At 43.0% G+C, this 14,419-nt stretch overlaps 2 protein-coding genes and 1 long non-coding RNA gene across 10 annotated transcripts in view; 2 read left to right on the forward strand and 1 right to left on the reverse strand.

The window, feature by feature from the left end:
• ARL13B (ARF like GTPase 13B) overlaps window positions 1-6,424 on the reverse strand; it is a 44,186-nt gene extending 37,762 nt beyond the window's left edge. For 3 of the 7 annotated variants that reach the window (XM_080377019.1, XM_080377014.1, XM_080377018.1), the window contains exons 1-2: window positions 6,267-6,424; window positions 1,394-1,568 (exon numbers count right to left, since the gene is read on the reverse strand). In XM_080377019.1, the coding sequence (XP_080233145.1) occupies window positions 1,394-1,452 (59 nt within the window). In that variant the 5' untranslated portion in view covers window positions 1,453-1,568; window positions 6,267-6,424. Of the gene's footprint in view, window positions 1-1,393; window positions 1,569-2,149; window positions 2,204-2,903; window positions 3,062-4,021; window positions 4,303-6,266 lie in introns of those variants that run through there. The other 4 variants (XM_080377016.1, XM_080377015.1, XM_080377020.1 and 1 more) reach the window with 4 other exon arrangements.
• The window catches only part of LOC308059531, a 75,624-nt gene that overhangs the window by 20,519 nt on the left and 40,686 nt on the right, over window positions 1-14,419 (forward strand). The window lies entirely within an intron of this gene.
• Window positions 6,803-14,419, forward strand: part of PROS1 (protein S) — a 34,377-nt gene continuing 26,760 nt past the window's right edge. Inside the window, exons 1-4 of one of the 2 annotated variants that reach the window (XM_080377012.1) lie at window positions 6,803-7,213; window positions 11,436-11,593; window positions 12,641-12,665; window positions 12,997-13,083. In XM_080377012.1, coding sequence (XP_080233138.1) covers window positions 7,135-7,213; window positions 11,436-11,593; window positions 12,641-12,665; window positions 12,997-13,083 — 349 coding nt within the window. In that variant the 5' untranslated portion in view covers window positions 6,803-7,134. Of the gene's footprint in view, window positions 7,214-7,264; window positions 8,542-11,435; window positions 11,594-12,640; window positions 12,666-12,996; window positions 13,084-14,419 lie in introns of those variants that run through there. The other variant, XM_080377013.1, reaches the window with a different exon arrangement.

Here is a 14,419-nt window from a genome sequence, read left to right on the forward strand (position 1 = left end):
ATTTCTGTAATTTCATTTCCGTTCTGCTGTATCTTTAGCATCCCTCTGCCTCAAAGTAGTGCATACACTAGAAATTTATTTCCACCTGAACCAGTGCATCAGAACACTATAAAGTATACAACACTTGTGTAGACAACATCAGATGCTGTAAATAAGCAGCACTGGTACTCATTGTGCCTTTGTTTCAAGCAGGAGCTATCTAGACTGCAAATGTGTAAACCAGTGGTGTTGAGTACGTACAATATATTAGCAATCTGATATACAGGTTAAAATTTATACCAGGATAGGATTTTAAGCAAGGCAATAGGAAAAAAATATATATATATTTGTATACTTCAGTTGTTCCTCCTATTCACAGCGTCAGAGCAGTCAAAGGAATGTGCTCAAACTGATGCCCCTTTAAGTGAAGGAATACTAAAACCATTGTCATTTCCCAGTCTTAAAACGAATAGCATCATACATAAAGTATGATTTATGCAAGTTCTTTCAGAAGAGCCAAAAACCTCTGAGCAAATAACCTAAAAATGAACAGTAGGATCACAGTAAATTATAATTTAACAGGAAGCCAAAATCAGAACACCCATAAACATATATAAATTCACAATTGTCTATAATACATTGGTGGTGTCAGGAAGCTATTCAATCCACCGTATTTTTTTTGAACAGCAGCACCTTCTGTAAAACCTGAACTATGTAGCATTGAAGAAAAGAGCAAATCAACCTACATGAGTGTGAAGTAGAAAGAAGTGTGGTGTACCCTTTACTTCCCTTCCTCATAGTCTGCAAATACTTTGAAACAAACTATGCACTAACTGTGCACCTCTGCTAATTGGAGGGAAAGGGATGCAAGATGTCAAAGTAAAAGTAACAGAAACAAACAAGAACAGCGAATTCCATAAACCAGCATAAATCACCATGCTACCCGCAAAACGTAGTATTACGATACTTGGGTAACAGTAAGAAAACTAATATTACACTGGGGCTACAGTCTACTCTTGACAACAAAGTGGTTTGAATACATTACACTTCAGAATCTCAAAACACAGAAACTAGATAAGACAAAAGTTTTACATAACCATGTAAAAACTTTGCATAACCATGCTAGCATAACCTCATAATGTTCAACTTGAGAAACAGTACGCAAAGGACAATATTTTGAACTTTATGCTTTCCTGAAGTCAGAAACAAAGTACCTGAATTAGAGAATGATTATCACTTCATTTTTAGGTTCAGACAATGTATTTTTCTCAAGAGAAAAAAATGATGAATTTTATCTCAGCATTAAAAAATATGAAACTGTTATATAGCAAATAAAGTAAAACATAGGTGAGAGGACATGAAATGCAGCTTGGGAAGGTCAGCAGAGGAACATAAAATACTTCCACATGTTTACCTGACAGGTTCCTGCCACCGTTTTAACCAGCTGCAGCAATTTGCCATTAGACTGAACATCCCTCTTCAATAGCCATCCAGAGCCGCGAAAGATACAGAAACAATGTGGACAGGCCAGAACAACCCAAGACGACTGGGAGAGAGACTGCAGAGGCCCAGACGTTGTCTTGCCACTGCTACAAAGGAGAAAGAAAAAAATAATAAAGAAATGCATAGTTAGCTCCTACATGTAACAAAAGCAAGTCATTTCCCTAGCAGCAGCCTGTCTATCCAGTGTGTCATACTCAGTTAGCCCCACAACAGTCTCATTATGTCTTTCACTTTCCCATCCCCTCACGCTTCATCTGCCCTCATTTTACATATCTAGGCAGCAACAACACAGTACTTACACAAAATAATAATGCAAGACCACTGCACATAAGGAAACTAGCAAGTTAGAGCAGTAAAACACATCAAGTTATGAAATTCCAGTGCTTGCCTTGCTAATGCACCACACAGCTCTGCTGACTGACAGAAAATAAGGACCAATTTCAAGCATTAGTAAAGCCTGTAAGAACATAACAGGATAAAACATCAAAAGCAAACAATGTCCTATCTGTTATGTATATTCATTTAACTGTCAATTTCTTTTACACAAAAAGATCCCATAGCAAGGAAACTGGGTTCTCTAGTGAGCACTCTCAGGAACTTAAAATATCTAGTAATTGTCACCAAATTAATAGAAGTATCAAGTACTTCCACCATTTCACAATCCCACATTCTATTCTTCAAGCAGGAGAAGAAACAGAGACTATTCCTCTTTCTGATGTTGCTGTGAAACAGACAACAGAGAAAAACTGTGTGATCATGTGCATGCTTGTTTCTTTATATGCACACTTGGCTATGAGACAGCAAAGCTTACACAAACCATGCAGTCAAGTGCACCAAGATGCAAAAGCTTTAAAATTCCCTTTGTTGTTCAGCTACAATAATCATACCACAAACAACAGCAGTTGTCCAGGTAAAGGCCTTTCACCGGCAAACTTTGGGCAATTTTACTGCATGAGTTCAAATCCACAACCTCCCTGGTGGGATGATGTGCCGAGTTATTTTATTCACAGCACCCCATATGGTCCTGTGCTTTGTATTTTTGGCTGAAACACTGCTGATGACACAAAAATATTTTGGTTATTACTGGAGAGTGCTTGCACAACATGGAGGCTTTCTCTCTGCCCCACGCTCCACGCAGCCAGTAGGCTGGGCTGGGCAAGAAGTTGGGAGGGGACACAGCCAAGCCAGCTGGCCCCAACTGATGGGAGGGATATTCCATACCATGTGATGCCATACTTAGCAAAAAATAGCTCAGGGAAAAGAGGAGGAAGGCAGAATGTTCATAATTATTGTGTTTGTCTTCCCAAGCAGCCATTAAACTGCTGAGGCTCCACTTTCCAGAAAGCAGCTGAATGTCTGCCCACTGATGGGAACTAGCAATTAATTCCTCTTTTTGTTCTGCTTGAGCATGCAGCTTTTACCTTCCCCATTAAACTGCCATTATCTCTATCGACGAATCTTCTCATCTTTCTTCTGTTTTCTCCCCATCCCATGGGAGAGGGGAGTGAGCAAGTCACTGGGTGCACGTGTAGCTGTTGGGCATGGTCAGCCCACCAGTTCTTCTCAGTGCCAACGTGGGGCTAAAGGTAATGACAGCTTTGATCTGAGCACATGTGTGAGTTGTTAATTGGCAGGCTCCTGCACTGGTCACTGAGCTTGCTTACTTTACTGCATATTGGAGTCCAGCACTTCTTAGTGGCTGGAAAAGGATGTTTAGATTACTCCTCCCTCGGGAAATGGCAAAACCATTTGTAGGATTATGTTTGCTCAGGTGCACTTGGTGGGTAACATGGAAGGACGGGGAAATCCAGTGTGTATCTCAAGGAGATTTAAACTTGGGGGAAAATAACCCATGATCTGAGTTGCATGGTACAGGAACTGTACAGCATGGACCACTTGAACCAAAGGAGGATGAGCCTTGTGAAGAAGCAAGGCAAGCATGACGATGGTTCAACCCAAGGCGGTCTTGGCACCCAGCAGTCCAACATGCCACTTCCCCTGCCCTGAGTGGTCACCTCCAGAGATGGGGCCCAAGTCACCAGCAGTTCTTATTCGCAGAAGGGGTGGGGGGTGGCTATGGAATAGGGGAATAAATCCACGCATGTGTCATGGGACAGGGGATGGTGGTTAATGACACACCGATCTCTCCTCCAGAGATGATCACAACCCTTGCAGAAGGAATGTGCACCGTCACCTCAGCTCATAGGCTCATATCATCTTAGCACCCATTTTGATCAACAGCTTAAGCTAAAAAACCCAACTGGATTCATATCAGAGCAGCTGAGAGGTAGAGATATTCCCTCCTGCTAACTTGCCACCATGAGCAGATTAATTGAAAGTGTAAATAATTCAAATTAACACTTTCAACTACCATAGCAAGTTTTCTGAAGCTTGTTCCTCTAAAACTCATTTTTTAAACAAAGAAATTCCTTTCATATTTTAAGCAATAACTAACCTCAAACTAAGGTAACTTCGGATTATGCAGAAAACAAAATAATTAAGGATTATAACAACTTTCCAAAGTTTTGATTTTCCCCACCTGGACCAGCAGAAGTGGGGACAAAATTGAGGAACTGTCCCTAAGAAACTACGATGGTTTGAAGAATTTATACAGGTAGGAACTGAGAACTTCTCCTGATCTTATGAAGCTGCTGTATTCAGGGATGCCTTTGTGTGGATCTGCCACCATTCAATGCCAGAAATGCTTCTTCCAGAGCAGAGATAACAGATATTCTTTAAATATTTATCTTCTGTTACACAAGAGCACCTGAAAGTAGCTTCTGCATAGGACAGTTTAGTGTATGAAGAACCGAGAAGTTCCTAAAAAGGACAGCAAAATGATTACAACTATTACAAGTATTAAAACAAGGCTCCAAAGAATCCAAAAAAATCCTCAGAACACCTCACATGCAGCAGAGTATGGTGCCTCAACCCACAAGCAAGTACCAACAAAGCTAACTTTGAGAACACTGCTACACAAGTTTTCAGCTAGCTCTGCTGAAAAGCAAAACACAACAGCACAACGAACAAGGCACTGACAAAACCGCAACTTTTTCAGTGCCTGAACATCATCACAGAACAATTCCCATCCCATATTACACACATCGTCTAGGTTTGCAAATTGTCACAGAATTGCTCTAAAGCACAGATGTGGCCCACAGCATTTAAATGGGATTCATGAGATGAAAAAAACTTGTTAGAGAGTGAAAGCAGAGGATGACTATGTCATAGCAGAGAAATCTTGTTTAAATGCAAAACCCTAAAGGGGGGGGGTGGGGGGTGGGCATGAGGTTACAAATAAGATAAAACATTTCCAAAACATACCACGATAGGAGGAAGGGGCATTCAACACTGCTGAGAAAATTATGGTGGAGAGGCAAATCACATCATGTTATGCTGTTTTGAATATACTTGATCTCTGAAATAAGTATGGAACATACTACCTGTACTTTATATGCTGCATTAACAACACTGAGAAGCTGTTCCAGATGTATGTCAGCTTAAACTCTTTATGCTTGTTGAGGCAAAGCAAAACCAACATACCCACAAACTCAGAAAATATGTAAATCTGTTTAGTCAAGCCAATATACCATTCAGGTAGCAGGTCAGCACAAGTGTCAAGGACTAAAGAGTGTCAAAGATCCCTTTTTTAGTTATGAGAACAGAAAAAGCATACTACAGAGACTAAGAAAAACATGATAGGTAACAGCATTAACTCCTGACACTCTAGATTAAGATCACGAGCTACTTAGCAGCCTGTATGTTACATGATCCAAAGTACTGGGTACCAGCAAGTCCAACAACCAAGACACCTGACGAATAAGGTTATCTACTTCCATGTCAAAGCACAAAACAAGCACCTTCTACGCATTTCACTTTCAGAGTTTATGTTAAATGTTCTGCCTTTGGTAGAGGCTTTTACGCTAGATTTTTTTCATTCATATCAAGCTCTCACTTTCTTCAAAACATAATTAAAGAAACCATTCAAAGCTGACCCTCCTCAAGGCTTATTTAACCTCCTACTGTGATATTCCTTGCCTTACTTGAGTTTTAATTTAAAATCACAGTCTTTTAGTTGTATTGCATTATATTTCGAACAGGAAACCAAGCTTCTGAGCAGAGAAGGCGGCATATTCAGCAAAAATCTGAACACCATCCTCTCTGCCACAATTGCAGTGTATTAACAGGTGCATGAACAGCAAGCAAGAACTGTAACATCTTAAAAGACTGAAGCATACAAGTATTTGTGAGACACAGGTCTAGGACCATCAGTTCTTCTATGAAGAAGTTTCTGCAAGACTAGAAACTCAAGGGACTTTCCACGCTTTCCAGCCACGTTCCTCCTGGCATTTCCAAAACAGAAGCAGCCCTAAAACGCAGGCTTCGGAGCAGGCACGTTTCCTTTGCTCGCCTCTTCTACTGCGGAATATATTTTTCGCTTCATAAAAATCAACAGGTAGGCTGCCCGGCACCCACCGCCCGCGGCTGCCGCTGCGGCCCGACACCGACGTTTGATGCAGCGCAGGACGCTGGGCCCCAGCCCGGCGGGGCCGCCCCCCACCTCACCGGCCAGCCCACCCGGGGGACGCCCCCTCCCCGCCGGCAGCCCGCCCTCCCCGCCGGCACAAGTACCTGAAGAAGCCTCGAGCCCCAGCACCGACCCCCCGCTGCCCACCTCGCCCCTCTGCCCTGGAAACACCACAGGCCCCGGCGGGGCCGGCCCGGGCCACGCAGCCAGCCGCCTCACAGCGCCAGCCGCCGCCTGCCCGCCCAGCGGCACTTACCGGGCGCTCAGCGGACGCGGCGAGGCCGCGCAGGCCGAGGGCTAACGGCTGCCCGCCCGCGCCCCCGGGGGCTCGGTGCCGCGGGGCCCGTCCCCGCCAGGGCGGCCGTCGGGCCCGGCGTTCCGGCGGCGGGGAGAGGGGGGGGGAGGGGGCGGGCGCGTAACTCCGCTCGGCTCCGCCGCGCCGGGCCCGACGCGGCAAGTCCCCGGGGGTCACGTGACCGCTCACGCGCAGCCGCTCATTGGCGGAGGCCGGGATCTCCGGGGCTGTTGAGACGCGTAACCAGGCCGGTAACCCCTGGTTACCGATAGCAGGAAGCGGGAAGGTACAAACTTATGGAGCCGACGGCAGGCGACGCTAACGCTCGGGCGGCGGGGAGCGAGCAGGCGGGCCCGCGGCTAGCCAATAGGAGCGGCCGGTTGCCTCGGTGCCCGCGAGGATCAGCCAATCAGCTGCGAGGGGGCGAGGACTGAACGCCCGCCTCCCCCTCCCCCGCTGCCCTCTGGCTGAAGTAAACAGCGGGCGGCGCGACCCTGCGGCAATGGCCGCCGCTGCTTGCCTCTGCCCCGCGGGTGCGAGCCCCCTCCAGCGCCTCGGTTTGTGGCCTGCCGGGAGCCGCTCCGCGGGAGGATGCCTGCGGACCCCCAGAGCCGCCCCGCGGCCCAGCCCGGGCTTGAATCGCCCACAGCGCGGCCCGTACTGACGCTCCCGCCGGGCCACCGGCGCTGCCCGGCCACGGCGCAGCCTCCTCCCGCCCCGCTGCTCCTCCCTCCCGCCCTCAGAGGCTCGCCCGGCCCCACCGCCGCCGCGCAGAGAGGCCGCCGCGCAGCTACGGTGCCGCGAGCGGTCCCGGCTGCCCCCGGTAGCGATGAGGCCGCGGGGCAGGCTGTGCCTCCCGCTGCTGGCCGGCCTGGCGGTGGCCATCGCCCTGGCGGAGGCCGCGACCTGTGAGTGAGGCGAGGGGGCGGGGGGGGCGGCAGGCGAGGTGCGGGGGGCTTCCTTAGCGCCCCTCACGCTCCCAACGGCCCGGCCCTCAGCGCCGGGGGCGAGCGTGGGGTCGGGGGCCGCAGGCAGCGGCCTCAGCGCTGAGGCGAGGGGCTGCCCGCCTCACCGGCGCGGCGCCGCGTCCCCTCCCGGGTGCGAGCCCCGCAGCCCCCGCGGTTTCTGTCGGGGCAGCTGAGCTGTAGTGGGGCGGGGGGGGGTGGCGGCCGGGGTGCAGCTCCGCAGTCGGGGGTCAGTGAGCCCGCGAGTAGCGCTTGATTCGCTTGGAAAGAAAACATTTGCTCTCTGGAGAGTTGGCATATACTGTGGAGTCCGGGCAAGCGGCCCTGACTCCCTTCATGAGTTCAGACCTATCGGCCTAGGTAAGCACTACTCGCTCACCTATAGATCAAAAAAAAACCCAACAAACAATCAACGCTTACATCTTTGACACAAGAAGTCTTTGAGCTTAGTAGCAAAAGAAGGCACTGTGTATCTGGAACAGGCAGAATTGCAGTTTCAAAGAAGCCTGTTCCTGACGCGTTTTACTAATGATTAAACAGGCAGAAGTAAAAAACTAATGTTTACTATTCAAGCTTCTGTTTGAATGCTAGGGATTCTGATTGTGAAGGGAACAGTATGGAAGGATGAAAGTTCATTTTATAACATTTTTGAACAAGTCCTAAAAATAAATCTTCTAATAAACATTTTGTAATGTTTGTTTTTCTCCTGTTTTCATCACATTTTCTGTTCCATTTATTCTCCCCACTGAGTACTTTGTCAGTTTTCTCTTTTATGAACAGTGAGAAATTTGAAGCTTACGCGTGCGAAGTATCTGTGGTCCATGTAGTCCAGTTTATTATGCCTGGCTCTGAACAATGCCAGGGATTTCTGGAACAGGGAGGAAAAAAAGAAAAAACAGATCTTAATAATGCAGCTTGTACCAGTCAATAATCATAAAAGAAAGTTGTGGCTCTGCTAGTGTAGCTGCATTCTATCCAACATCCAGTGAGGGACATGTTTTGGATAAGAGGGAGAAGGAACAGGCAAACATTAGCAGTCGGTTGGGTTTATTTTGTTTGCTGCGTAAAGCTTATGTCACTGATGAGCATTTTGGGAGACTGTAGTCGCCGGAATTGTGGAGCTGATTGCAATAGAACAGCTGTACAAACAAGATGATAGCACTTTCTACAGTGGTATCACATCTCCTTTTTATTCAGTTTATCAGATCTTGCTGAGTTTCTGGGAGAGAGCACTAGTAGGCTACAACTGCTTTCTGCAGCTGGGGTATTAGGTAAGCAGCTCTAAGCTATGTTTAACTAGGCCACTTACGGCAGGTTTATAGTTGCATCTATACTACAAAACAGCTGTAAGGAACCACTGAATCTCATCCTCTTCCCCCATTTTTTATTTTTATTTTTCAGTAGCACTGCTTCTAAACAGGTGCTTGATAAATAATCACTCTACAGTGTCTGCACAACACCTACTTTAATCATAAGGCAATTCAATTCTATCAGGCTTCAGTGATAACCAACGAAACACACAGAGTTCTTAAGGGTTAACTATCGGTCTGGCAGGGTCAAAAATGTGCTGGAGTTTCCTGTAATCAAACTGGCAGCAGCAGCAGTAGTCGGGATTTTTAATTAAAAAAAAAATAAAACCAGTTGAATAAATACAGTACTAATTCTATGCATGGGAATTGAAATCTTTGCACTAAAAACATGGATTTTCATTGAGCTACCTGTGTTATTTAAACTCAGAAATCATAGGAAATCAGCTTAGGAGAAGGCTGACCTGCTGTGATGTAGGGGGAAATACCTGTTTCCATTACCCCACTGTGTTGAAATCACAAGATAAGCAGTGTTAGATCTGGTGTAATGTCCTGAAGAACACTGCATGCACTTGGAATTTTCTTGTGCTTTATTTACTGAAAAACTGTGTCACAATGAGATTGGTGTAGCTAAAGATCAAAACAAGATTGTTTAAAGTCAGCTGTAAATTAGGCCTCACCTATAGCACAGAGCCCCTGCCCCAAAGCTACGTCAGCATGCTCGCACTGGTAGAAAATCTCCACTGTAAACAAAACCAGCAGGTGCAATGCAGAATTTTACTATTTTGTTGTCACTCCTTTTCCCTCAGAACAGATATACTTTCTGCATCCTTCTTATTACGTAGTGACAAATACAGCCATTTACCCAAGTTAATTGAAATGACACTGCTAGCAACAGTTGGTGATAAACAGCAAAAATATTTTCTGGGTATGCTTTCCAGTGCAGTTAGGGCTCAGAAGAGCTCTCATGAGGTACTTCTGTCATCTCACCGTGCTTTTTGCCAGCCTCCCAGCAGACGCCATGTCAGTGATGGGCTTGTGGACTGAGAGAGAAAGTCTAGGAGATCCACAGTTGCAACAATTTCCAATTCACTGCTCCTCCTAACTGCTGTATGAGGAATACATAACAATCAGAGAATCCAAATCCAGCTCTTGAAATACATTGTTAACAGCCCTTGAGATGTGCTTCTGGCATAATTTAACATTTGTGGAAGTAGAAAACGCTAGAGGAAGAAAGCAGGCTTGAATCATTTCTTTTGTGCCAAGAATTTCTGGAAGTGGGGGCCCAGAAATTAAGACTTTTCTTTAAGAACACCATGTAGGTCATGTATATAAGAAGAAATGAGTCCTCAAATACTGGGCTGCTGCCTGCTCATATACTTATTGGTGGAGAAGGGCACAAACTGACTACTCCTTCTTGCGTTTCTAAGCAACTTGCTGGCTCCTCTCCGAGATGAAGGTGTGCTTCAAAACTTTGGAGGTATGCTGTAGCACGTCCACCTTATGCTCAGGAAATCGTAGCTGTTGCCTTACCAGAAAGATTAGTCTTACCAGAAAGAAAGCAAACAGATCAGTTTGGAGATACAGGCTTATCCCAAATCAAATACATTTAGGATGCTGTAACAGAAAGGTTTCTTTAGATCATTATCAGATGTTGCAGTGCTTCAGAGTGCTTCAGTTGTGTTCCCTGTCACTTGATCGAGACTTTTAGGTAACATATGTAGGTTTTAGTTACAAAGGTGCTCTGAGATTGAGGTATTGCGTGCTCATAAACAGTACTGAATTGGCTATGTCTGCTTGAAATAATCTTTTTAGATTAGTGATGAATATGTATGTACACCATATCTGGTTTGCACTGCAAGTGTCATTACCCTCACACAATTGTGCTGGTCTGAGAGGTTAAGTTGTGCAAAGGCTGATAAAAGAAGGACAAGTGCAGAAGTGTAGTGCTCTCTAGTTAACATATGTCAGCCATGCTCTTTAACCCTATCAGCTGGACTTTTTCCAGTTATGCTTTTCCATGTTTCTCTTAATCACAAGGTATGTCCAAAAATTAAACTGAGGCAGTCTAATTTCATTGCTACTCCTATAGTGTGTGCTCTATAAAGAACATAGAAGCAACCCTTTCATTTTTAATATAATTTCCCAACTCACTTATTTGTTCACCATTTGTGTAAAAGTCAATAAAATGACAGTAATAAGATACATGAAAATTAAGTAATGACACATAACATCAAAGATCTGAATTATAAGTTACTTACAGTTGTATTTTATCTTGGTAAAATGTGAATGTATTTCTAGGTTGTCTGCCTTGATATTTCTCAGGATATCACTCTCACCTTTCATTTTGTCCTGTTCTTTGTGGTTCTGAAAAACAGAATAACATTTATGTTAATTACATATAACAGGTAGCCTGATTTTGTAAGACACAGTTTTGGTCTCAGATAAGTTAAATGTGTTCAGAATATTTACTCGTAGAATATTACTGAAACACGTAATATTAAAGGCTTCACAGCTTTTTTCCTCTTGTTGGTCACATATCTCACTTTGTAATATCTATAGCTAAAAAAGAAATATCTTGTCCTGCATATGACATTTAAGTTATGCTTCAGGCACAGCACTACCCAAACATTTTTTTTGGTAACTCAGGAATTTTTTGGTCAGAAACAGCTACCCCACATACAGAAAACAGAATTCTAGGTTTTCTTGCCCACAGTTTTCAAGATCATAGCAAACAGCAACTCCTGACTAAGGATTTAATTCAGACTTTTGTGTTAGATTCTCATATTTAAGTGATTACAGTGTTTTTCAGCTGTTAATAAATAAATAAATAACAACAGAGCTTTGTTTCTACAAAGTTTTATCCCAGCAGTATGCCTCTCAGTTCCTGGTGAGGAAACGACGAGCAAATTCTTTTATGGAGGAAAGTAAGAAGGGAAATCTAGAAAGAGAGTGCATTGAAGAGTTATGCAATAAGGAAGAAGCCAGGGAAATCTTTGAAAATAATCCTGAAACTGTAAGTATCTCATTAATATCTACGAGGTAGATAGTAGTTCTTTGCAGAGGGAAAGCTAAAAGTACATAGAATTCACACTGCAAAACTAAAAGAAGCCCAACATGCGGACTGGTTTGAAATTCTTTGTGGATAGAACCTGCACAATTAGTAATGAAGACTGTATAAGCAAAGAGGATAGTTGGGTACATATTATTTTAGTTTCCAGTACAGACCACCAGTTCTAGACCACAGTTATCTGCAGGCATTCCATGTGGGGAAACTCTGTTGGCTTCAGTTAAAATTTTACACAGAAGATGCGTGGCTGTGCAGCCCTTTTAATGAATGGAATGGATGTATTACTGCAAGCTTTTTTCCTAGTGGGGAGAACTCTGTTCCTCACTTCATTCCTACTGCATGTTATTTAGTATTACATAGATTTTACTCAACTTTGTACTGTAAAAGGTTTATTACAAAATACATGTGGGTAAAATGAATTTTGTTTTGCAAGCTATGCCAGTTCCATGTTCTGACTTTGATAACATTGCCTGTATTTGGATATACTGATTGTCAAATTTAAATAGTTTTAGTAATAAATAATCAGGGTTTTTAAACAATTTCTGTTTTAGTAACAATTTTCACTTTATTTGGAATTAATTACATGTACAAAGTTCAACCCATTTGAGGGGATTTTGCTTATTTTAGGGTGGAAAAGGGAAATAAAGGAGACTGCTCTGCATCCAGTAACATCAGGCAAGATCCTCCCATTTAAAGAGAGAATTTTCAAAGTAATTTTGACACCCAATTAATTTCATTGCCTTCACTCTGAATTCAGTGCAGTATCTTAATCTCTTCACTGTCTTGTGTTTATCAAAGTCTGCTGTTTTAGCCTAAACAATAGTGATATAGAAAAATTGGTCTATATTCTATGAGTCAAAGTGACTTTTTCTTGTTTGCTTCTTTTGTAGTTATGATACCATTATAATTTAGAATGTATTCAGGAATATATTCTGCTGTAATTCTACCTACCTTACATTTTTATTGCTCTTTATTTTTCTTTTCTTTCTGCAGGAGTATTTTTATCCCAAATATTTAAGTAAGTACAAAAAACCTGAACAATTCTAGTATATCATTCACTGATCTTCTTATTTAGATAATACTAGTTTAGTTATTCTGCCCGTAGCCCTTGAATGATTTCTGTGCTGATTATAATGCATAGGAGTTCCTAGGCAGTTCTGTGTGCTTAGATCCTAGCAGAGGCACTCAGAAGGTTGGTCTGTGATCAGCTGTCCTTAATATGCCCAAACAAGTTTTCTAATTCAAGCTGTGAGAGCAGACTCTTTGAAGATGCCTTGCATAGGCTGTTGTAATTTCAGTCTAAATTAGTGTTTGTATCATAAGCAGATTGTGTGGGTTTGCATTTGCAGGCTGCCTTGCCTCCTATCGAGCAGGGATTTTCAGGGTTACTGCAGTTACTCCAGATTCTCCAGCTGACCTGAGGGCTTGTGTCAATGGTAAGTGCTGCTGTGAGATCCTTTACCTAATGTACTCAGGTCTAAGAACACACACGTAGGTGGCTAGAAAGTTCACCTAGGCAGAAGAAGAGACAAATCTCCATTAACTCACAGGCAAACTCAATAATCTAAAAAAGAAACTCACAAATAAAAATTAGGTGAGATGAAGCATTTTCAGAGCAAGCAGTATAAATGACTGTTAACTTTATAAAGCATGCTGGAAAAGAAACATAATTAACTGCAAAATAGAAGGTAGAATTCATGCAAAACCAGAACTGTCCTACACCAACTCATCAGCATTCCCGAGTATGTCCTCTGTACTATACCACATCCTTTAATAGTTACGCTTGATTTTTGCATCTAGCAATTCCTGTTCAGTCAGTTATCCATCTGGCTAATTCTCCATTCTAACACTCTTTGGCCCATAGCTACACTGTAGCCCTTCATGAAGTGGGTAACATTACTGGCTGAAAAATTCAGTTACTAGATGGAAGACATAGTCATTGACTCCAGACACAAGAAGGTCACAAAGCGTGAAACTTGTGATACTGCTTAAATGTTTTAATTTTTTTATGCCTATACATTCACAAGTCTAGTGTGAATTGTGTTTTTTTCTAGTGAATTCACAGGAAGCAATCTGTACCATGTTCCTTAAATGTCACAGTTGAAACATCTCTCTAAACCTCTTAAACCTTTACAGCCTGGTTACATCATAGAAGCTTTCAATTAGTTTGAATAGGGATACTTAACCATCTGACACTGGTTTTGTCATTGAAAGCAATGGAAAGCAAAAAAAGTCCTTAATAATTACACTGCATATGGTCATGGATGAACATAATTTCCAGATCACTTGGCCAATGAATGTACTCCCATTCATATCACTCTTTCTTATTCTCATTAGAGATCCTAGGAGGAAAGGATTTAGCAGAGCTCCGTGAATGTGCAGTGTTTTTGTATTGCCCAGTGAAAACAACTAGATTACTTGATAGTCATTGTATTTCTCCATTTGGATTCACATTATAAAATCAAATTAAATGAACTGTTACTATTGGACAGTCACCAGGATAAAGGAGAAGTAAAGTTAGTATGGATAAGATTTTCAAGTGTTTCTAAGGCCTAGATGTTCAACAAAATGTATGCACATCTCTGGAAGGGAGCTACTGCTGAGAAAGTGGAATTTAAAGTTCCCATTAAAAGTATTTAACATTTATTTTTGTAAAATGTATTTTCATTGAGACAAAGATTTTGTGATACTGATGTCTACATTTTTTTTTATTTTAAAAGTTCTGTCTTTCTGAACTTGTTGATCCACATTGTTTTGATATTGTCAAAATGA

The sequence above is a fragment of the Falco punctatus genome (genome assembly GCF_963210335.1).
Source record: "Falco punctatus genome assembly, chromosome: 2".
NCBI classification, from domain to species: domain Eukaryota; kingdom Metazoa; phylum Chordata; class Aves; order Falconiformes; family Falconidae; genus Falco; species Falco punctatus.